The sequence below is a fragment of the Cheilinus undulatus genome, linkage group 23 (genome assembly GCF_018320785.1).
Source record: "Cheilinus undulatus linkage group 23, ASM1832078v1, whole genome shotgun sequence".
NCBI lineage: Eukaryota > Metazoa > Chordata > Actinopteri > Labriformes > Labridae > Cheilinus > Cheilinus undulatus.
In genome coordinates, this window is record NC_054887.1 from 19,097,525 (window position 1) to 19,118,972 (window position 21,448).

The 21,448-nt window shown below is 39.4% G+C and overlaps 2 protein-coding genes across 12 annotated transcripts in view; both read right to left on the bottom strand.

The window, feature by feature from the left end:
- The window catches only part of LOC121505523 (ELKS/Rab6-interacting/CAST family member 1-like), a 188,470-nt gene extending 182,899 nt beyond the window's left edge, over positions 1-5,571 (bottom strand). For all 4 annotated transcript variants that reach the window (XM_041780924.1, XM_041780922.1, XM_041780921.1 and 1 more), the window contains exon 1: positions 5,305-5,571. The gene's annotated coding sequence lies outside the window, so the exon portion shown is untranslated. The remainder of the gene's footprint in view (positions 1-5,304) is intronic.
- A 5,427-nt stretch (positions 5,572-10,998) lies between these two features.
- Positions 10,999-21,448, bottom strand: part of LOC121505341 (protein PHTF2-like) — a 57,353-nt gene continuing 46,903 nt past the window's right edge. For 7 of the 8 annotated variants that reach the window (XM_041780563.1, XM_041780561.1, XM_041780566.1 and 4 more), the window contains 13 exons: positions 20,402-20,630; positions 20,140-20,286; positions 18,723-18,879; positions 18,526-18,596; positions 17,767-17,895; positions 17,592-17,677; positions 17,257-17,449; positions 17,038-17,169; positions 16,818-16,904; positions 16,392-16,547; positions 16,221-16,316; positions 15,980-16,105; positions 10,999-14,021 (listed from right to left, as the gene is read on the bottom strand). In XM_041780563.1, coding sequence (XP_041636497.1) covers positions 14,001-14,021; positions 15,980-16,105; positions 16,221-16,316; positions 16,392-16,547; positions 16,818-16,904; positions 17,038-17,169; positions 17,257-17,449; positions 17,592-17,677; positions 17,767-17,895; positions 18,526-18,596; positions 18,723-18,879; positions 20,140-20,286; positions 20,402-20,630 — 1,630 coding nt within the window. In that variant the 3' untranslated portion in view covers positions 10,999-14,000. The remainder of the gene's footprint in view (positions 14,022-15,979; positions 16,106-16,220; positions 16,317-16,391; positions 16,548-16,817; positions 16,905-17,037; positions 17,170-17,256; positions 17,450-17,591; positions 17,678-17,766; positions 17,896-18,525; positions 18,597-18,722; positions 18,880-20,139; positions 20,287-20,401; positions 20,631-21,448) is intronic. The other variant, XM_041780567.1, reaches the window with a different exon arrangement.

Genomic DNA, 21,448 nt, shown 5'->3' on the forward strand with positions numbered 1-21,448 from the left:
CAGTAACTTCTCCAGAAAAGATTTACAAGATCTTGTGTAGAAAAATACAAGTGATTCAGGGAGTTTGGCTTTTTTTAGACTGTGTGTCTCACACTTAAATAGTAATGAATTAATCCTGCACAGACAGTACTGGAAAAGTCAAACTGAGAGAGACTTTTCAATTAACTGAACAGCCAAATTACACATGGGACTGAATGTAAGCCAGAAGATGTCTGGATATGATAGAGATTTTGGCACAGCAGAGTGACTGTGCTACTTGTAACTTCACCAGTCCTATCAGCGATAAGACACAGAGTATGGCTCAGACACTGGAAAGCACAACGCTGATAAAAGACAGATAACATCAGCTCTGGTCTATTGTGTGCCACAGGAAATTAATCCGTGATGCAGGCTGGGCAAACAAACCACCCATACACTTTGTGACTCACACACAATCGTTACGCACAAACCCACGGATGCAAGAAAAGAGCATTGATGTTGTGCTCACGTAGAAACCTATCTAATCTCTGCTGCTGCCTACTGTATGAATACGGAAAACTATTGATGAGATTTAGAAATTAACACAAAGGCAAGGAAGCAGCGCTAAACTGCGGTTGGAGTGCCGTGGAGGAGAAGGTGAGCGAGGAACTTCCCCAGGCTCGTCAGATAATGACAATGCTTGCATCCTAAATATTGACTGCAAATATTCATTTATAACTCAGAGAAATTGTTGCGTGCTTTCTTAGAAGTCACCATGCTCCTGAATGGAGCCCCCTATTATGGGCCTGTATTATGAAGCAAGTTCATCATAACTGAGTTGTGACCATGTCTGGTAAAGTAACACACTGTTTTTACCTCTATATGTGACTCCAGGGAAATATTGCATACATAAACACATGCATGTGTTCTTACCCTTTGCACAAATATGTTTATACATGCAAATTTCTGTACTGTAGGGCTATTTGCAATCACAACAGCACTTCAGCACTATACTTTCAGGGTCTGTGGCACCTTATGCACTTTATTTTTTTAGTGTCTCATGCACAGTTTTGCCATCTGTCCTATTTACACATCGAAGTTTATTAAAGTGCATTGTTCATATTTTAAGTTTAAAGATTTGTTTTTGGGCCTTTATTGTAGAGAGGAGGATAGTGGATCGACTCGGAAAGAGGGATGAGAGTGGGGGAGAGACATGCGGCAAAGAGGGTCGGGCCAGATTCGCACCCGGGCTGCCCGCGTACATGGTGCACGCCTTAAACACTCGACTACCGGTGCACCCCGTTCATATTTTAAGTTAATAAATAAATAGAAATAACCACACTTGCACCTTCGCACCTCTCTACCCACCCAACCGCACTATCATTTGACTATCTGACCTCACTAACCCTGAAGATTATCAACTGGATAAGTCAGTCAGAGGTTTCAACAGGTCACATAAAGGGATGTTGTTAGCATATTAGCAATCACAAACACTGATTATCCATAAACTAAGGTACATAGAAAAGACAGGACAAGTTTAACATATAATCAAGCTGCAACACAACTGCCAGACATAAGTATGTCATATCAGTTATAGGAAGAATATGTGACTCTTCTTTTAAGACTGATAAAATCCTTCATCGAGGAACGAGTCGCTCTGGCAGGACTACTTTCTGTTTATTCTCTCAATTTGGAAATGATCTCAGCTGCAGCCCCAGATGTTTCAAACTGACTCTGGAGAAAATTAAGAAAAAAACATTATTCAAAGCTGCCACAGCTGTGGACTTTAAAGCAATTCAAGAACTAATGAAAAACTAACACGATGAATAAAGTGGGCCTGCTATCGCATCTTAAATATTAAAGTACAAGACGTTACAGTCCGATGCTGGCATGAACAACTGGCTGCCCAGGGCCCATGTCTGGCTCTCTTCTTCACTCGATGTGACCTGCAAGTTGATTTAAACATCAGAAGATTGTGAATATGAAGAAAGCATGACCTGATCTTGAAGCATTTGTTTTTAACTTGTTATTCACAAGAAATTAGTAGATTAAATTTCTGTAACTTATTCTGTAAAATGAAACTGTACTTTAATATCCAGTCAATGCTTTGCTTGTTGTATTTTTAAACCATGACTATTTTAATTTCTAAAATGACAAAACTATTGATTTAGCTGTTTTATGACAGTGTAGCTGTTAAAGGAGACAAATGTAAAAGTAGCAGGAGTTTGGCCCTCTGGCAGTGACAAGTCAATGTGGTCCTCCTGTAAAAAAACGTTACCTGTTCCTGTCTAATGGATAGTGAAGGTCATGGGTCATCAACTACATTTGTACAAGGGCCAGTTTTTACTTGGAAGACACTGAAGGGGCATGACTTCCAAAAAAAAATAAATTCCACTAAATATTTTGGCCAAATTATCATATAATTCTTCATTATTTTATTTTCCTTTAAAAATGTAAATAATTTTTTGCCCCTGGCAGTGACATCAGTCAGTGCCAATGGCCTAAACTGCAGCTGCCACTAGGGGGCAATTGCAATATTTTGGCTAGCCTATACATTCCTGGAGCCGGCATGTTGTCATCACTGGTTTTGATGCGAAAATGCTGTGTTGTGATTGGTGGGGAAACCAGTCTACTGTGGTGGTCCTGTGGGAGGAAAAACTGAACACTCAAAGTACCTGAATTGAAAAGCTGACATGGAAAAAACAACCGCTCCAATCGACAACGAATTCATGAGTATGTCTTTATCATGCATCATGTTCACTACTAATGACTGACGAGTGACGAGTCTGTAAAATGGATCAAATATTAAGCCAACATTTAAGCCTATTGAGATTTTTTTAAATAACATAGCCTAAATACCACAACATATTTTTCCTCTGCACATTTACTGGTCTTAAAAATCTTCTGGGGGCCAGATGGGAAGCTGTGACGGGCCTGATGTGGCCCCCGGGCCACCGTTGGATGATCACTGGTGTAAAAAAAAAGAAAAAGCAGAGACAGCTCTGTTCAGTGTGTGACACCCTGGCAGGTGTCTTCTGAGGAGATGCACCACCTTGATGGTGCTTAAATTCAAGAGGTGTTTTGATTAAGCCAAATCATTCGACACGGTACAGATGAGACTCCAGACTCTTGATTCAGTAGACAGTTTCTGATACAGGTCAACCAAAACCACTAGGACTGGGTTCAAAAGATTGAGTCTCCGATCACAATCGATTCTCATTTTTTAATTATATTAATTCATCTAATCCAGAAATATACCTTTAAATAAAGGCCTGGCCAGTCTCTGCTTTATGTAGAGCTTGAAACTTGCCTCTAAAAGCCTATGGACTCAGACTTGAGGTTAGTATTTTCTGCCAAATTCTTTTATTTTGGATATCTATTGCATGTTCCCAATATGAGCTGGATATGCATATGCAAGATGTGACATATGGATGTAAAATATAATACTAATACTACAAGCATGGGGTCATTTTTTAATGCAAACCTTTATATATGGCTTAGCCATATTTTTAATAACATGTCTGGTTGAAACATTCGTTGTACTATTTCTGCCTTTTGTTCTCTGAGAATCTCTTTAATATTGAAGCAAAACAGGTTTGTATCGATACTGAATCGGATCGAATCATGACTCAAATTGAATCTGAATTTGGGACCATGTGAATCGAATTGATTCAGGCAATCAATGGCGATACCCAGCCCTAAAAACCACAGACGTCAGTAATAGGGTTCACTATCAGCAGCAATACACTGCTTTCAGTCTCTCCATCCATTTATTATCTTTCTATCTAAACAGGGTGGTTGGAATAAATACCTCTGACTCACAGATAATAGTCTGGAATTGGGGATGCGCAATATTGTCAATATCCAACATGCCATTATTTCCAAACTCACTGTAGGTGATAGAGATAGGACACAGATATATAAACACCATTTTTCATCATCAATTACAGAGTTTTCCCTGCACTATAACCGATTTGTTACTCTTAATGTGACAATATATGTTTTAGAAACTGGCATAAAATACGACAAACCATATCAAGTCCATCATGTGCGATAAATGAATCAAATATGGGCATTCAATATTGAAAAATGAAGAAAATATTTAGAAGAGTTGTACATAATGTGCCTTTTTAAGACCTATGATTGACTTTTAAGCTGCCAATACTGATATATTACATCAATAACATGGTGCATTACTATCTGAAATTAATAACAAAGAGGCATTATGGTGTTATGATAAACGAAAGTTCTATGAAATTACATGAAAAGGCTTAAAGAGTCTGGACATTTAAAAATGTCTCGTGTTTACAAAAGTCTGAGTCGAAGGAAGCTGCTCAGTTCCCTGACTCGGTGCTCCCGGAGGAGGGGCGGTGCAAAGAAATAGGGCTGTGGGCGGAACATAGAGGAAATCTCGGCGTTCCCTCTTCTACCCACCCCGATTTCTCCCTGGGACGTTGCAAAACACACACTTAGCTGATTTCACATCCCCACTTTCATTAAATCATAGTTTCCGTGGGATTTTCTCAGCTCTCTAAAGGTGTTATAACCCACTTCTGTGCAAGTTGCTCCATCTAGTCCACTCGGTGGCTTTGCATCTGTTCTGTCAGCTGACAAGGCATGGCTGTTGACAGTCCTGTGCAACTATGGCAGCAGTGAAAACATCGTTTTAGAGAAGGGCAGATTTCTACCTCGAAAGAGAGGAGGGAGGCCTTTAGAAAAACTTACAGCTCTCATGGGGACATTGTGGTAACTTAATATTGACTATCACAGGAGCACTTGGAGTCCCTAAGGGGATATTACAGATACTACTAGGGGCAATTCAAAGTGCAAAAAGGTGGCTGTAAGTGAATATTATAAGAAGAAAATAACAATTATGTGGTTTTATAAAGCTGTCAGCGGCTCTTCTTCTGCAGGGAGCGATACAGAGAACAGATTGATAATCGCATTTGGCGGTACAGAGAGGAGACAGTGTTATTAGCCTGATATTGTGCGGAAAGCCTCTGGCTATACAGCTACAATTGGTTTATTGAACCAAACGAGAGAAAGCCTTGTTGAACAAGCACAAAAAAATAACACGAAATGTATCACAATGACAGTGTGGGTGCTGCCTGTAGGTCTCACAGCTGACCTGAAACTGCTGCACCTCAAAGCTGCCATCAAATTTTAATCATGTTTCTTGCTAATGCAGCCACGTCGACTTAAATTAACACAGACGACACATATGTGAGGTTAACGGAAAGTGGCGAGTATTTCTACAATACACAGAGACATAGCCTACATTTAGGCCCGTGTAATAAAACATACATGTGCACACAGTCACACTGCCAGCTAACTTCCAGTACTCACTGCGGCTGTGTTTACGTTGCTTCCTTCGGTTGTGAAATACGCTCCGTGGAAGAAGAAAGGCCAGTAAAATATCCTCCTCAGTTACCCGGCTGCTTTTGTGTCTCGAAGTGACGTTTTCGTAACGTAACAGACGGTCAGCCGAGGTGAAACGCTCTTTTCGGGGGGACTGTCTCCCCTTCTTGCGTCTGTCTCCCTGCCTCCTGTCTTTCTCCACCGTCTATCTTTCCCTCCTTTCCGTCTTCGCCTGCTCCACCACTGGTGGCTTCCCCACCGCTCGGGCGCTCCCGTGACGTCAAGACGGTGGAGCGCGCGCCCCCGAGACGCACCCCCCCCTCTCTCTCTCCCAGCTGAGTCGCGTGCATGAAAATGTGTTCATTATAATGTGTCGTTTTTGTGCATGTGGATAAGGATGGATGGCTTTTTTTACTACTCAGCTGAATGTGTGGCAGTACTTAGAGTCCGAAGAGACAATAAAGGGAATCTCATCATGTCTATTTAAAAATATCAAATATTTTTGTACTGTTACTACCATCACTGTTCAGTGACAGTTAAAGCATACCAAGCTGAAAAAATACTTAGGTGTAACTGATTAATTGGCTATTTAAGGTTCAGAGAGGCACCAAGGGGCCTCAAGACATGTAGACAAAGATTTGCATCAAATGTGAGGTATCAAAATCATTTCAGGAATAATTAAGATGAGGATTAAGACTGCATAAAACATCCAAACAGAGTTTTAGAGTCCAAAAAAAAAAAAAAAAAAAAAACCACTAGGAAAGGATCTTCCATTCAAGCCCCTAAAAAGACCATCTATGCCTTTATAACAGGCAAATTATAGCAGATTGGATCATATAAAATCATCAAATAAATGTTTAAAAAAGCAGATTTTGTGTAGTAAATAAGCATCAATAAATACAATATTATTTTTTACCTGTTGTTTGTATATTGGCCTCATTAAAGTCCCTGTAAAGTGATAAAAGTATCTTTATTTTAGGTTTTTTGTATGATAGGCAATTCTGTTCAACCAGGACAAATTTCAGTAATTAAAAACATCTCTAAGTTGAAAAAATTAAGCTTCAAAATCATGGAAAATGAAGCAGTAAAATCTGCTTGTGTGGGCGTGTCGATTGAATGAGCTGAAGTCACACCCACTCTCAAGAAATAAAATCCTCTTACAGGTAAAAAATGCTTCTGGCTCTGTGCCAGAGCAGAGACATCATTTGGGGGTTAAATTTACTGTTTTCTGGCACAAATCTCTCTGTTATGATATTCATAGATTTGTGAAATTTACCACACAATGAACAAAAACACAGCATGCAGCTGTCTCAATAAAGGCAGTGACATCAGCTAACTGAGATACACTGTACTGAGATAAACTGCAGAGTTTTAAAATATCATTGTCGCAGGGAATGAGGTGAACAACTTTCTAATGGTCTAAATCAAAAATTCATTCACTCATAGATCTCAGTGTTTGTACAAGTTTACAGCAAACTTATTCCAACATAGCTAGTGTGTTAAGACACAGAGGTTGGATTACCTTTTACAGGGACTTTAATAGAAAAGAAATGTTTAAGAATACTGTTTTTCTCTAGTTATGATCGCTTTAAACAGAAAGCAGAAGTGTCTCATATTGCTCGTCACGTGGGCCTCCAAATGACTAACTCCACCGCCCGTGTGACTGCAACAATTATGAAACTATCTCTATAAATGAATATTTACAAGAAACATTTCACTGTTGTAAACGGTTAAGGTGGGGCTGATATTTGATATTTGATACTTATTTCTAAAACAGAAATAAGTACACAGGTATCCTGCATTTATAAGCATGGGCAGATCCAGATAGAATATTGTGTATTACACACAATTACACTGGAACTCAATAGTAATGATAATAACATTTCTCTCATATACTGGATTGTGCATTGTTATTCTGTTAACTTTCCAGCTAGATGGCCACAAGAAGAAGATGATGAGGCAGATTTCAGTCTTAACCAAGAAACTCTGGTTACCTTTGATGAGCAGTGTGCAGCTGTAGGGCTGCAATATTTATAATGTTCTATTAAGTGCCCCAGAAGAGAAGAAGCCTCAACTCTGAAGTTATTTTTAAAATAACTAAAAAATCCAAAATGTAATTCAATTTCCCTACTTTTTCAGAAGACAACCCTCATGTTTTCAGGACGATCACACCTACAAAGTGTTGTTTCATCCATGTATCAGGCCTGGCTTGTTGACACTCAGGAGTCCGTGTGCGTGTTGAGTGACTGACCTACATTCAGTGCGGCCTATCTGACTGAATATGTGGCATATTTTAAAACTGCTCAGCCTGACCCCACAAGTTTATTCCCCTGTCTGTCTCTTTCACATCATTACACATCACCCTACAGAAAACTCTCCAATAGACAATGTCCAATGATACACACACCCCCACACACACTGTCACAGTTCCCTGGGCGCCATGCAGTCAGACAGCTGAGGTATAAATAGTGTGCAGGCTAAAGTTCCCCTGGAGAGAAACGCTCCAGGAGCGATGGACCAGAGCTCTCTTCTGAATCGTCTCTACTGACCTGATCAGGTCAACTTTAAGGTGGCTATTAATCGAAAGGTAGAATGAATGGACCCCTGCTTTTCACATGAATAGCATAGGCCTGTATATCATGTTAATCTGAGGAAAGAGAAAAAAGAACAGAGGTATGATTTTAGAACATGAACTTCTATTTTAACCAAGGGTTGGATTAGCCAGATTTCATGTCTATCATCAGGTGGATCCATCCTGCAAAGCTTCAATCTGAAACTTAGCATCATTATAGGAGGACCACACTAGTTATAATTGTAGTTTAGTTGTTCTGCAAGCCTGTGAACTATGCTAATGGTGAAGAGATCAGTATGGATGCAGCTATAGCAGCAGCTTTATCAGACAAGTTTTTCTTCATGGAAAAGATCCTGACCAACTTCAGAGAGAGTTTGATTCACCAGTTTGCTCCACTGATGCACAACAGCTTAAATATGTAGTTTACTCTCTGGGGAAGCCCATGCTACATCATACACTCATCACTATGACTGGACAGGAATGTCTATTTTAGGTCTAGTCTCTAAATAATTTTGTGTATAAATGTAAAGTAACCCACAAAGGAATACTGTAAATGAAAAAAGTGTATTTTCCTTTCAAACAAGCAAATAAAAACTTGCTTGTTTTCCCCGTAAGCATCAATAAAGCACGTCTTCTTCACCTTACGGCGGAGGCAGTAAAAACAGATATAAACACTGGTAGAACAACACTGCCATCTCGTGGTTACACGTGGGCATTGCAACAAGTATAAATGCATTACTAATTCATTTATCCTACTTTTTCTCTCTGCTTAAAAATTGACCATTTGAAACGAAGTTACCTGCATTTATCAGTTAAATGTGATTCTAAAAATAAGCTGCATTTAAATCAAAGAATATTATGACGAGTTTTTCTGAACCCTCACTGATCTTGTTTGCAGCAAAAGCCCAGCAGCATGAACTGAGCCGTCACACTTGGTTGATAAGTTTGCCTGTGATTCAGTTTGTCAAATTGTATACATGTACATAAAAATCTCCTACTGATGAATTACTGAGGCCAACAAATATTTCTCAAAGCAGACTATATAATTTTAATAAAATCATGATGTGAACTTCAGCCTGATAAACTCTCCTGTCCCCTCCAGCAGATGTTTACATAAGCAGGATGTGTTCTGCTTTAAGTGCTAATGTGTAAGAAATAAAAGACTTTTGTAGCTAAATCTGTCGGGAGAAAAAAATAAACAGTAGATATGTAAAAAGATGAATATAAGACAACAGATCAACATTTCAGCTTTTATTTCCAGGAATTTACATCTGGATCTGATACACGACTTAGAAGATAGCTTTATAAATGGAACACAGCCTTTTTAGGTGAGCAAAAGTATTGGAACAGATAGACTTAACATGTTAAAGTGAACAAGACTTTATATTTAGTTAACAATCCTTTGCTTGCAGTAACTGCATCAAGCCTGTGACTCACTGACATCACCAAACTTTTACTTTCTTCTTTTGTGATGCTATTCCAGGCTTTCACCTCAGCCTCTTTCAGTTGTTGTTTGTTTTGGGGGTTTACTTCCTTCAGTCTCCTCTTCAGCAGGTTAAATGTCTGGAGACTGACTTGGCCAGTCTGAAACCTTTCACTTCTTGCCCCGATGAACTCCTTTGTTGTTTTGCAGTGTGTTTTGGGTCATTATCTTGGTGCATGATGAAGGATCTCCCAATCAGTTTGGTTGCATCTTTCTTTAAATTGGGAGACAAAATGTTTCTGTAGACTTTTGAGTTCATTTTGATGCTGCCATGATGTGTTACATCATCAGTGAATATTAAAGAGCCAGTCCTAGAAGAAGCCATGCAAGCCCAAGCCATGACGTTACCTCCACTGTGTTTCACAGATGAGCTTGTATGTTTGGGATCATGAGCGGATCCTTTCTTTCTCCAGACTTTAGTCTTTTCATCACTTTAGTAAAGGTTCATCTTTGTCTCATCAGTCCTTAGAACTTTGTCCCAGAATGTCTGAGGCTCATCTCAACATACTACTACTTTTGTTCTTCTTGTTAATGAGTGGTTTGCGTCTTCTGGTGTAGCCACTGTACTTTACTTCATGACGTCTTCTGTGAAGAGTAGATGGTGATATCTTCACTCCTGCCCTCTGGAGGTTTTTGCTGATGTCACTAACAGTTGTTTTACGGTCTTTCTTTACAGCTCTTACAATGTTTCTGTCATCAACTGATGCTGTTTTCCTTGGTCTAAGCATTAGACATCTGTTACTGTGTACACCAGTGGTTTCTTTCTTCTTCAGGTCATTCCTTATGGTTGTCCAATGTTTGTGCAATGGCTCAGATTGATTTTACATCTCTCAGCTTCACAATCGCTTGTATTTCTCCCATAGACACCTCTAACTATAAATGCATTCAGGCAAACCCAAATCTGAAACTGATTGTAGACATTCAGCGATATTTAGTGTGTGAATAATCAATGTAATAGGACACACCTGTGCAAAAAAAAAACACACGACAGTCGCATGATCCAATACTTTTGATCACATGAAAAATGGTTGGGTTTAAACAAAGAGTGCAATCTTCTAAGTTGTGTATCAGATCCAGATTTAAATAGCAGGAAATAAAAGCTGAAATGTTGATGTTGTCTCATATTCATCTTTTGATGTCACACCTAAACGTTTTCAGTGTACAGCAAAAATAAAAGAAGTGGCCTTGCTGTTCCAATATTTTTAGAGGGGAGAGTCTGTTGCTTTTAACTATTGTAATTAAACTTCTTAATACTGTGTGAGTTTTTCTTTGGTTTTCTCTAAACCTACAGGTTTAATATGGCATAAATAAGCTCTAACAAAAAAAGACGCTCTGACTTGCTAATAAAAAATCCAAATGTTCAGAAAAGTTGTGGATATCAATTTGAAAATCAGGCAAGTGAAAAAAGTAATTTTAGTGTAAATGGTCCTAGTTATGAGATTTATTATTTTTCCATGTCTATTGATTAATTTATATTCATTTGCTGTTGTATAACTCAACATTATTAACTTTACTCCCAAGTATGTGTTTTAAGCTTTATATCAATCATGGTATATTAAGTTTCTGAAGTATGACAGGAATGTACTTTTTAAAACATGCTGTATTGGTACAAAAAAGAATCAATACCTGAACATCAATTTCTTTTTATTTTTCTTATAAAAATGTAGACCTTGTGGACAGACCAGTTCACAAAAAAAATCTAAATCTAAATATTCAGACTCTTTGAAAACAGAATCACAAGATAGAGTCCTTTTTTCTCCAAACTTATGTTCATACATACAATTCAAAGTCCTTTGTTCTTTAAAAACAGTAAAACATGCCTCATCTTTCAAACAAACTTGAGAACAAACTTTACAAATGCACAATCAAAGAACAAAAATACATCTTAAAAGTATTTCCGAAGGGAAACAAATAGATTTAAAGCATAATGCTGCAAATACATTCTTTTTCCAGCAGAGTCAAACAAACAAACAAACAAACAGTAAAATAAGCACTTTGGTCTTCTTCCTCAGACACACTGAAGATGATTATGCTAGTATCTATATGAATGAGTTTAGTTCCCGTTAGCAACATGCTAACTCTTTTACAGCTTGTGTCACATCGAAGATGTTTTCAGTGGGCTTGATAACTTCATGTACCATGGATGGTTTACTTCAGAGAGTATTGTGTGATTTCAGAAACAGGAGCAAGAATCAGCTCGATCTGTAGCAGACACGCTGTACCAAACAGATGAGGTATGAAAAAAACCTTTTTACACTGATCTAAGATGGGACTTGTTTTCTTCAATTTAAACTCAAATTTTTAAAGTGCATATATTCACTCATGTTCAAAAAGTCTTAAGTTGTAGAGTTCATGAGATAACTTCATAAATGGATGAGTGGTGGAGTGGTCCTCACATAAACCATCAGAAAAAAAACAGTTCATGCAGTTGTGATATGTAGGTTAGAGTAATTATGCCTGCTGTAACATTTAATGAGTTAAATTTGAAGGTTTTCAACAAAACAAGGATGTTGCAAAGATGTCTAAAGATGCTAAAAATCCTCTCCGTTTTGTTATTTTTCTAAAGGAGAGCTCCAAAAACGGACCAATTACTATTCCTAAAATGCAGCACATTTCCAAAAACCAAAATTCTAGACGACACTCAGTCTGTATTGTTTCTTATTTACAGCTTTCTTTGTGACACTCGGATGTTCCTGCCAAGGTAAATTGAAGATTTTAAGAAATATTCCTGTGAATTTTTTCAAATTTCAGCGTGAACAGAAGTTCAGTGGCAGGCAACAGGCCGGGGTCCTGATCGTCGCTCTACCTTGTCAGATATTGCCGATAATACTGTCAAAGCAACTGAGAGGGGTTGATGGAAATTATTTCAAACTGGATGCCTGGACGCAAATTAAACTCCCCCCAAAACAAACAAACAAAAATGTTCTTTACAAGTCTACTGCCAGGTTGCTTTATCTTTGAGGACACACTTCCAGCAAACAGTCAGGTTTGGTTCACACTTTCTCATTTCTAAAGGAATCATCCAGATGTCTCTGCACATCTAAAGTCGTCAATGGAGCAGTGCAAGCTGGCATTATTTGCAAAAAGAAAAAAAAAACAGCCTTGAAATTAGTCTCATAATCCATGGGGTGCTTTCACAGGTTTTTTTTTCGTTTATCCTCACTAGTTGAGTCTAGCTTCACCCTTTAGGGTCGGATAGGTACTCTTTATATCCCAACAGAAGGGTGCCGAAAAAGTAGGGTGGTACAGATCGGTTATTACGGTACCTTTCTCAACTTTTGGAAAGGTAAATGTGTACCAAACTGAACTGAACTAGTAACTGCAGGATAGTTTCTTTTCAGTGCTGATGTTTTCCCTCCCAGTCAGACCAAAACCTGGAGGCCATTCCTTCAGGCTGGACAGCAATTTGCCAACCTTAATCTGTAGTGCTGACTTGATTAAACAGCTTTCTTTATGCAACTTTAACACATGTAGACAGGAGTCCACCTAAAAATAAACCAAAGTAAAGTAGCATTTGAAAACAGCCTCCAAAAACCTAAGGGTATCTGAAAAAACCTGCCCAGATTTTCAACCTGTGCTAAAATCTTTCTCAGCCTCTGAAGGAGACATGAAACATATACGCTTGGTTTAACTGAGAAAAACTGCCTTTGCCTTGAAGTTAGTTGACATTTTTTTAAAGTTGTCAATCAATCAAATCAGAATGCTCCGCATCCTTTCCTGGGTTTCATCTGAAATGCTGCAGTTGTCGGCCTCTATGTCACTTCCCTAAAGTGAGAAAGGCTAAGGAGGCCAAAACCAATGTTGTAGTTCATCAGCCACATCCCTTAAAAAAATAAGAGCTATGAAACATAAAGGTATACATGTGAAGGTTTTATCTGGTCTAAATAGGTTAAAATCTGCTGTAGTCTGGGAGCTGGAGAGAATAGAAGTTGTTTGAATATTGATTTTGTCACACTTAGATGCGTAGAAGCTAGAAATTCAGTTTGTTTACAATCTAATTTGATTGATTTTCATTTTATTGGAGCAAATCAGTCATTTCTAAGATAATATGTTATGCTTGTGTCTGTAGTTTGACCATAAAATACTACGAGATTTAAAGCATTTTCTGAACCTTACTTGAAAATGTTCAGGGTTTGAACCATCCCATAATTAGAAGAAAAACACTATTGTATACCATGTCTAAAGATGTAACATAGCTTAAATTTTGTTTTCAAACTTACTTTACATTTAAATAATGACAACTTTAAGTGAAACAAATTACAATAAAAAATTTTTTACCTCATCAATACTTTGCTTTCAGATTTATGAATCATTGCAAATGCAGCTGAGAACATGAACCATCCCGTTAAACATAATAATTTATGCTTTGAATAATAATACTAACACTTCTTGTAGACAGGTAAAATATAGCATCGCTTTGTGTCAAAGAACACAAAAATGAAACAAACTACAATTCAAAAAACCCTAAGTAAAAACACTGAGTGGGTAAATAAATAGTTTGTGAATTGCACAAAGTGTGAACGTTGGTAGCACTCTGATATGTCGAGGCCGACGTTCTTCTTTCAGTCAAACGGGTTTCAGTGAGTCAGTCAGTGAGGGTGGAGGTCCACGCCGTTTCCCAGTTTAATGTCACGATTTGATCTTCCACAGCTGTGAAGAGAAACACAGAGACACAGGATAAATACACAAAGCACTGGCTGTTCTCTAAAATGCAATGATTTTTCAGCATACTCATCAAAGTGCAATTTTCCTCTCACCGCTGCTTGCTTTGACTGAGATTATTTGGAAGTAAACACAAGATACCATTTAGTAAGGAGACCTCTGGAGCAAACTACAACCATGACCATGGCTGTAAGGAGGGAACATCTGCTCACCGATGTTTCACTCAAATGGTCACATGACACCCCGATGGTGAGCTTAGGTGCCGCAGAACCTGTGCCTCTCTCATTGCCCAAATATCCACACATGAATGTTCTTTATCTGACATATTCTGCCACATAGCCATCCTCAACAGACCCAGGCTCCGTACATGGCATCAGTACTTCCCATCTCTCCATATGGGTCCTCATGGCCCCCAACAAACAAAAGACCTTACTCCCGATGGAAAGATTACTCATGGCAAAGAGCGGGAAGATTGAAAAACACAGAGAAAAGTCTGAGAGCGCTTAGAAAGAGGGAGGGGGAAGTAGAGCCAATATGAGGTGCTCTAAATAGCAATTTCCCACACATACACTATATAGCCAAAGGTATTCACTCACCCATCCAAATAATTGAAATCAGGGGCTCCAATCACTTCCATGGCCACAGGTGTATAAAATCAAGCACCTAGGCGTGCAAACTGTTTCTACAAACATTTGTGAAAGAATGGGTCGCTCTCAGGAGCTCAGTGAATTCCAGCGTGGTACTGTGACAGGATGCCACCTGTGCAACAAGTCCAGTCGTGAAATTTCCTCATTCCTAAACATTCCACAGTCAACTGTCAGTGGTATCATAACAAAGTGGAAATGATTGGGAATGACAGCAACTCAGCCACAAAGTGGTAGGCCATGTAAAATGATGGAGCAGGGTCAGCAGATGCTGAGGCACATAGTGTGCAGAGGTCACCAACTTTCTGCAGAGTCAATCAGACCTCAGCTACAGACCTCCAAACTTCATGTGGCCTTCAGATTAGCTCAAGAACAGTGCGTAGAGAGCTTCATGGAATGGGTTTCCATGGCCGAGCAGCTGCATCCAAGCCATACATCACCAAGTGCAATGCAAAGCATCGGATGCAGTGGTGTAAAGTACACCGCCACTGGACTCTAGAGCAGTGGAGACGCGTTCTCTTGAGTAATGAATTGCGCTTCTCCATCTGGCAATCTGATGGACAAGTCTGGGTTTGTTGGTTGCCAGGAGAATGATACTTGTCTGACTGGATTGTGCCAAGTGTGAAGTTTGGTGGAAGTGCACAAAGCAAGGTCCATAAAGACATGGATGAAAGAGTTTGATGTGGATGAACTTGACTGGCCTGCACTGAGTCCTGACCTCAACCCGACTGAACACCTTTGGGATGAATTAGAGTGGTGACTGAGAGCCAGGCCTTCTCATCCAACATCAGTGCGTGACCTCACAAACACTCTACAGAATGAATGGGTCAACAGTTCTGGAAATGCTGATGTGAAATTAAGATATTTAAATATTCTTCCAGGACAGCACAAAATTGATCATTTTCTGTTTGTTTTATATGATTGGAAACTTTTTCAACTGTATTCCAGGAACCCTGTTTATTCCTCATTCACTTTGCTGCGGTTTTAAAAAGCAAAATTCTTAAAATGATCAGTTGTAGTGCAACATTTTGCTCAAGGAGGTGCAATAATGTACAGTATGCAGTTTAACTGCAGTGATTTAACACATAAATTTGTGCCATCAATCAACAGAAAACCAACTTGACATTGCTGACCTGGCAGAGGGAGTTAACTTCAATAGTGGCTGTTTTACACCACCTGTTTTTGTAACTCTGACATGGTTTTAAAAGCGTCTACAAATCAACCATCAGTCAGAAGACAGGGTTAGACAAAGCATGTGTTGCACCTATTGCAGACATGTGTCACACATACAGCAGCACTCACCTTGAGGTTAAATCCTAACAGGTCTGATATGACTCCTGACACAGCAGACAGGATGACCACCTGTGTGATGTTGTAGAGCAGGGGGTTCATCGTCAAACCGTACAGCCTGAAGGGAGTGTCCAACTCCTGCACAGAGAGAGTATGGGATAAGAAAAAGCTTAAGATTTTATCTAAATACTGTTAAATCAGGTCCAAAAGAGGCCTCAGAGTCCTGATATGGAGATAAGGCAACAGTTTTTACCTTGAGTAGTTTAGTCGCCAATTTTAAGACGTTGTTGACCAGCGTCAGCTCCTCTTTCTTGTTTGGCTTCTTCTCCATCTTCAGATACAGGTTAATCTGTGAAAAGGATCCATGTCTGTGTTAAAAACATGTCTACCTTATGTAGGTCCCTTATGTATTTTCACTGTCTACCTGTTCAGTGAGCAGGATGGAGGTGTTGCTGTACTTCTTGCTGGTCTCAGAGCCCAGAGTGACGAAGCGGAGCAGGAACAGAGACAGACTGGAACACCAGATCACCAGCTCCCAGTTATAGTGACACTCCAGGAACGTCTCATGGACGTGGAGCAGCTATACAGAGAGAGGTGAATACATTACATTACATTTTATTGAATCCTAAACATATAATAAGGGCTTTCTCATCTTAAGATAACACGAGAAAGAAATTCAAACATTCTAAAGTGCTTGTATAAACAAACTCCTAATTCACTCAGTTACTTTAATCTAAAATCTAGGCAACTGTTGTTAACATTATAATTTGGCTTATAGAGTTAGAGATCGAGTATAAACAGCTTGTCCCATGACTCTGTAACCCCTCCATATGTTAGTTTTTGTATCTACCTGGGCACAGCAGATGAAGACCACAGACAAAGTGAGCAGGAAGGCAGACGACACGATTACATCCACTGAACGTTGAGGACCCCGTCTCTGCAAACCACAGAACATTGATTAGGTTATTCTTTTTGGTTTGTTTCTAATTTAATCCTGAATTAATAACAGCGGTGAACTCAGAAGAAAAGAAGAGCAACAAACAAATAAAAGCAAACAAAGTGCATTTTACCTTGAGGTAGGAGCGTAGCGACAGCCACATCTTGATGTTTTGAACTTTCTTCAGTCTAAAATGAGGGACTTCAGATTTCCTTGCTCTGCGTGCTGAAGTCAGGTGACCAAACAGCTTGGCAAACAGCAGCCTCTGAAACACGCACAGAGGAACATATATGGTTAAAACTTCCATATGCTTCAGTTAACAAAACAATAATTCAGACCTGCAGTGTCTCACCTGTTTGTAGGTCCTCTCTGCTACGCTGAGCAGGAAGAAGAAGAGCCATATAAGGCAAACACGCACCAGGAAACTGAGTGTTACCATCGTGATGACCAAGGCATCTGAACCAGACCCGCCTCCTAGCGCCACAGACAGCAGCTCATTGGCTGAGAGCGTGGTCAGCTGATCCACGTCTCGGTACTGAGCCAGCCTGCAGAAAAAAAACTTGTTGGTAAAAACAGCTGTATCTACTTTTAATCATTTTTTCACAACTACTTAAAATGTTTTTTTTAAATATTAAAGCAAGTATTTTCAATGTTTACAAAGTGAGGAGTTTTGATAGTCAGTGTCACCTGTATGCAAAGGGAGTGAGGCCCAGCGTGACTGAAACCAGGTTCCCAAACACCTGATACCCAATACCAGGAGTGTAGAGATTCACCTGTGCACAACAAAACAAAGTTACACTTTCACTTTCTTTAATAACATTCTGGTAAATCTCAATGAGTATGCACTCCTTCAGCTGCTCACTCTGTTCATGATCATGCCACTGATCTCTAGGACGGACATGTCGGCCTTCTTACACTCATTCCCCTCCCACACGATGGCGCTCACTCTCTCCAGACCGGGGTTTGAGCTGTGCAGCCAGGGAACGTGACCCTGAGGTAGGGAGCATAAAAACATCACAAAATTACTGACTTCTGCATTTGTTGAAATCACTCTGATCTGTGTTAATACTTTAATGGACAAAACTAAACCCATATTTTCAGAGTATATAGAACATTTAACATTACATTTAATACTTTTAAAGACCTTTATAAAGAATCTCTTCAAAAGTTTCTAATTATGTAACATTTATTTACATGTTATTGTATATGCATAATGTGTATTTATGTATAGGAGTCATTCAAGTAGTTACAACACCATCAAGTAGTGCCATTTACAAGTTTTTCCTAGCTCAGTCTGCTAATGTTAGCACTGCTAGTATTTGTGCTAAAGCAGAAGGCAGCAGCCAGCTACTTTGTGATGAAGTATCAGAGCAATATAAGTCTACAGAAATCCCCAAAGGTGACAGCTTTTCAAGCCTAGAGGACCTGGTTATTCCCCCCACGCAACAGCAGACTTTCTCGGTATGTGCTACCACAGCTAAGCTCAGTTCAAACTTGATATAAATATTAATACAAAACCCGCAAAAGTTGCAAAACTTTGACAGATTCTTGTAAAGGTCTAAAAATACTTTTACACAAACACAAAAACTCAACTTCAAATCAGAAGGTTTGTGTCACTGACCTGATGAAAGGGGTCATCTCTGTATTCTTTTTTAGCAGGAGGACAAACAGGCGCCCCTCCTCCTTCTCCCTCTGTGAGGTAAAAGTGAAACAGTGTTAGTTTTGACCCAAACACATGAAATAAGTTGCAAATCCTCTTCTGCTTCTGGCTACATACCATACATTTGTTTCTATGCTAAACTTCTTTCTTTTTCTGACCTGTCTCTGAGGTGCAGGATGATCTGCACTCGGCACAGTGAAGGAAGTCCTCCCACATCAGGTCCTCCGTCTCTGACTCATGTCGAGTGCTCTCTGAGTCCTGAGTCCTCAGACTGGAACACCTGGAGCTGCAGCTGGTGCCGGACTTTGGGACATCCTGAGATACAGAAGAAAGGATTATAACTCTGTGGAAGAATAAATATTTACATCTATGTCTTGATTTCATTTTCTGATCTACAACCCCAGTACCAAAAACGTTGGGGCGTTATGCAAAATGTAAATAAAAACAGAATGTAATGATTTGCGAACCTCATAATCCTGTATCTTATTCACAATAGAACATCATCAACATATCAGATGTTGGAACTGAGACATTTCACCATTTCATGAAAAATATTAGCTCACTTTGAATTTGACTGCAGCAATACATCTCAAAAAAGTAGGGACAGGAGAATGTTTACTGTTGTGTCGCATCCCCTCTTCTTTTCACAACAGTCTGCAACCCCACACCATCAGAGATGCAGGCTTCTGAACTGTGCACTGATAACAAGCTGGATGGTCCCACTCCACTTTAGTCTGCAGGACACAGCATCCTTGGTTTTCAAAAAGAATTTCCGATTTGATTCATCTCACCACAGAACAGTTTTCCATTTTGCCTCAGTCCATTTAAAAGAGCTTGGGCCAAGAAAAGACAGCATTTCTGCAGCGTGTTTAAATATGGTCTCTTCTTTGCATGATAAAGCTTCAACTTGCATGTGTGGATGGCACAGCAAACTGTGACGACAATGATTTGTAGAAGTGTTCCTGACATCATGCAGTGATTTCCTGTACAGAATCAAGCCTGTTTTTAATGCAGATTTTCCAGATTCTCTGAATTTTTTGATGATATTATGTTTTGTAGATGGAGGGATATTCATAGCCTTGACTATTTTACATTGACGAACATTTTTCTGAAACTGTACCACATTTTTTCGATGCAACTTTTTGCAGATTGGTGAACTTCTGCCCAACTTTACTTCTGAAAGACTCTGCCTATCTGAAAATGCTCCTTTTATATACAGTCACGTTACTGACCTTTTGCCCATTAACCTAATTAGTTGCAAAATGCACATTCAGCTGTTTTTTTCTCACTAATACTACTTACTTCTCCAGCCTTTTGTTGCCCTGTCCCTACTTTTTTGAGATGTGTTGCTACTATCAAATTCAAAATGAGCTAATATTTTTCATGAAATAGTAAAATGTCTCTGTTTTATCATCTGATACGTTGTTTATGTTCTATTGTGAGTAAAATATGGGTTTGTGAGATTTGCAAATCATTGCATTCTCTTTTAATTTTACACTGCGCCCCAACTTTTTTGGAACTGTTTTTTTATACTGTGCAAACTGCTTTGAAGAGTTAAAGTACATGTGTACTCACCTCCACAGCGTAGTGTTTCTTGTAGTGGTGTGTATTTTTGCGGTTTCGAAGTATACAGTCACTGTTCATTCTCTCAACTCCCCTGCGGAGGGCGCTATAGGATGCTTCAGGGTCCTCCTCACTGGACGCCTCATCTGATGCCGGCTCCTAAAACACACAGACACATTTTATGACTCTGTCAGGCTAAATGATTGGGTGAAGCATCAATAAGTGTTTTGATAAACGAGTTCCCAGTCAGGCCGTCTCTGGTTTGATTGATCACCTTATTGCCGCCTGCCAGCATCAGTCCCGTGCTGCGGGGTGTGTGAGTGTGTGTGGGCTGGATGTGTGAGTTCCAGCACACCTCGTCAGCTCTGTTCAGCGAATCGCAGCGCTGCTCGTGGAGCTGAAGCCCCTCCTCGCTGCTGCGATTGGTCACCCGGCCGTCCAGAGACACGTAGCCGTTGTCGGTCTCTGTGGATTTGTCGATGGACAGCTTGGACTTCTTGGATCTGATGACAGAGGAGAGGAGCAGAAGAGAGTGACAAGAAAGAGTTTAAGACAGATTTTTTTGATAGAAATCAGAATCAGATTTAAAGTTTAGTGTTAGGAGGAAACATGCAGAGGAATAAACACACTAGAAAGACGCACTGAAGACAGCACTGTGGAACATTTACACAAATAAACACCCACTTTAGAGGGGGAAGTATCTGCTGCTGAACTGACACATTAATAAATAAATGGATTAGAATAAGGGGACAACCACGTTTTAAAAGGATGGATCAATTAGAGGAAATTTGCTTCCAATCCAGGCTGTACATAGGAGTTTAAATAGTCCTATGTGGAGGTTAGAGGTGTAAACAGGCAAATAGAAGACAGGAATAATGAATGCAGCACTGAAAATATTGTACTGACAGAGTTAGATGTGTTTATTGACTGTTGCAAGACAATCAATCAATTAAGTACCGAAATCTAAAGTCATTTAGTGCTCAAAATGTTCCACAATGTTGTAGAAGCTGCTAGAAAAACCTTGAGAAGTTTGAGACAGTAGAAGTGTAGTTTAAATAATCAATTTGTTTTCCACAGATCTTTCATAAAGTTGTGTGTGTAGAGGGGAAAATCTCTCCTCAAGGTTTTTTTTCAAGCAGCTTCTTAAGTCATGCATATTAGAGTCAGCTGCAACGTCCCTCCTCCCTCACAGGAAGCAGTGACCAAAGATTACTCTGAATGCTGTGTTTTCAAATGAGAAACCATTTGTGTTTGAACAAACTAGCTTTATGGATAACAGCAAACCACATGAGTGAATGCTGAGGTTTAAGCAGGGGTGGAA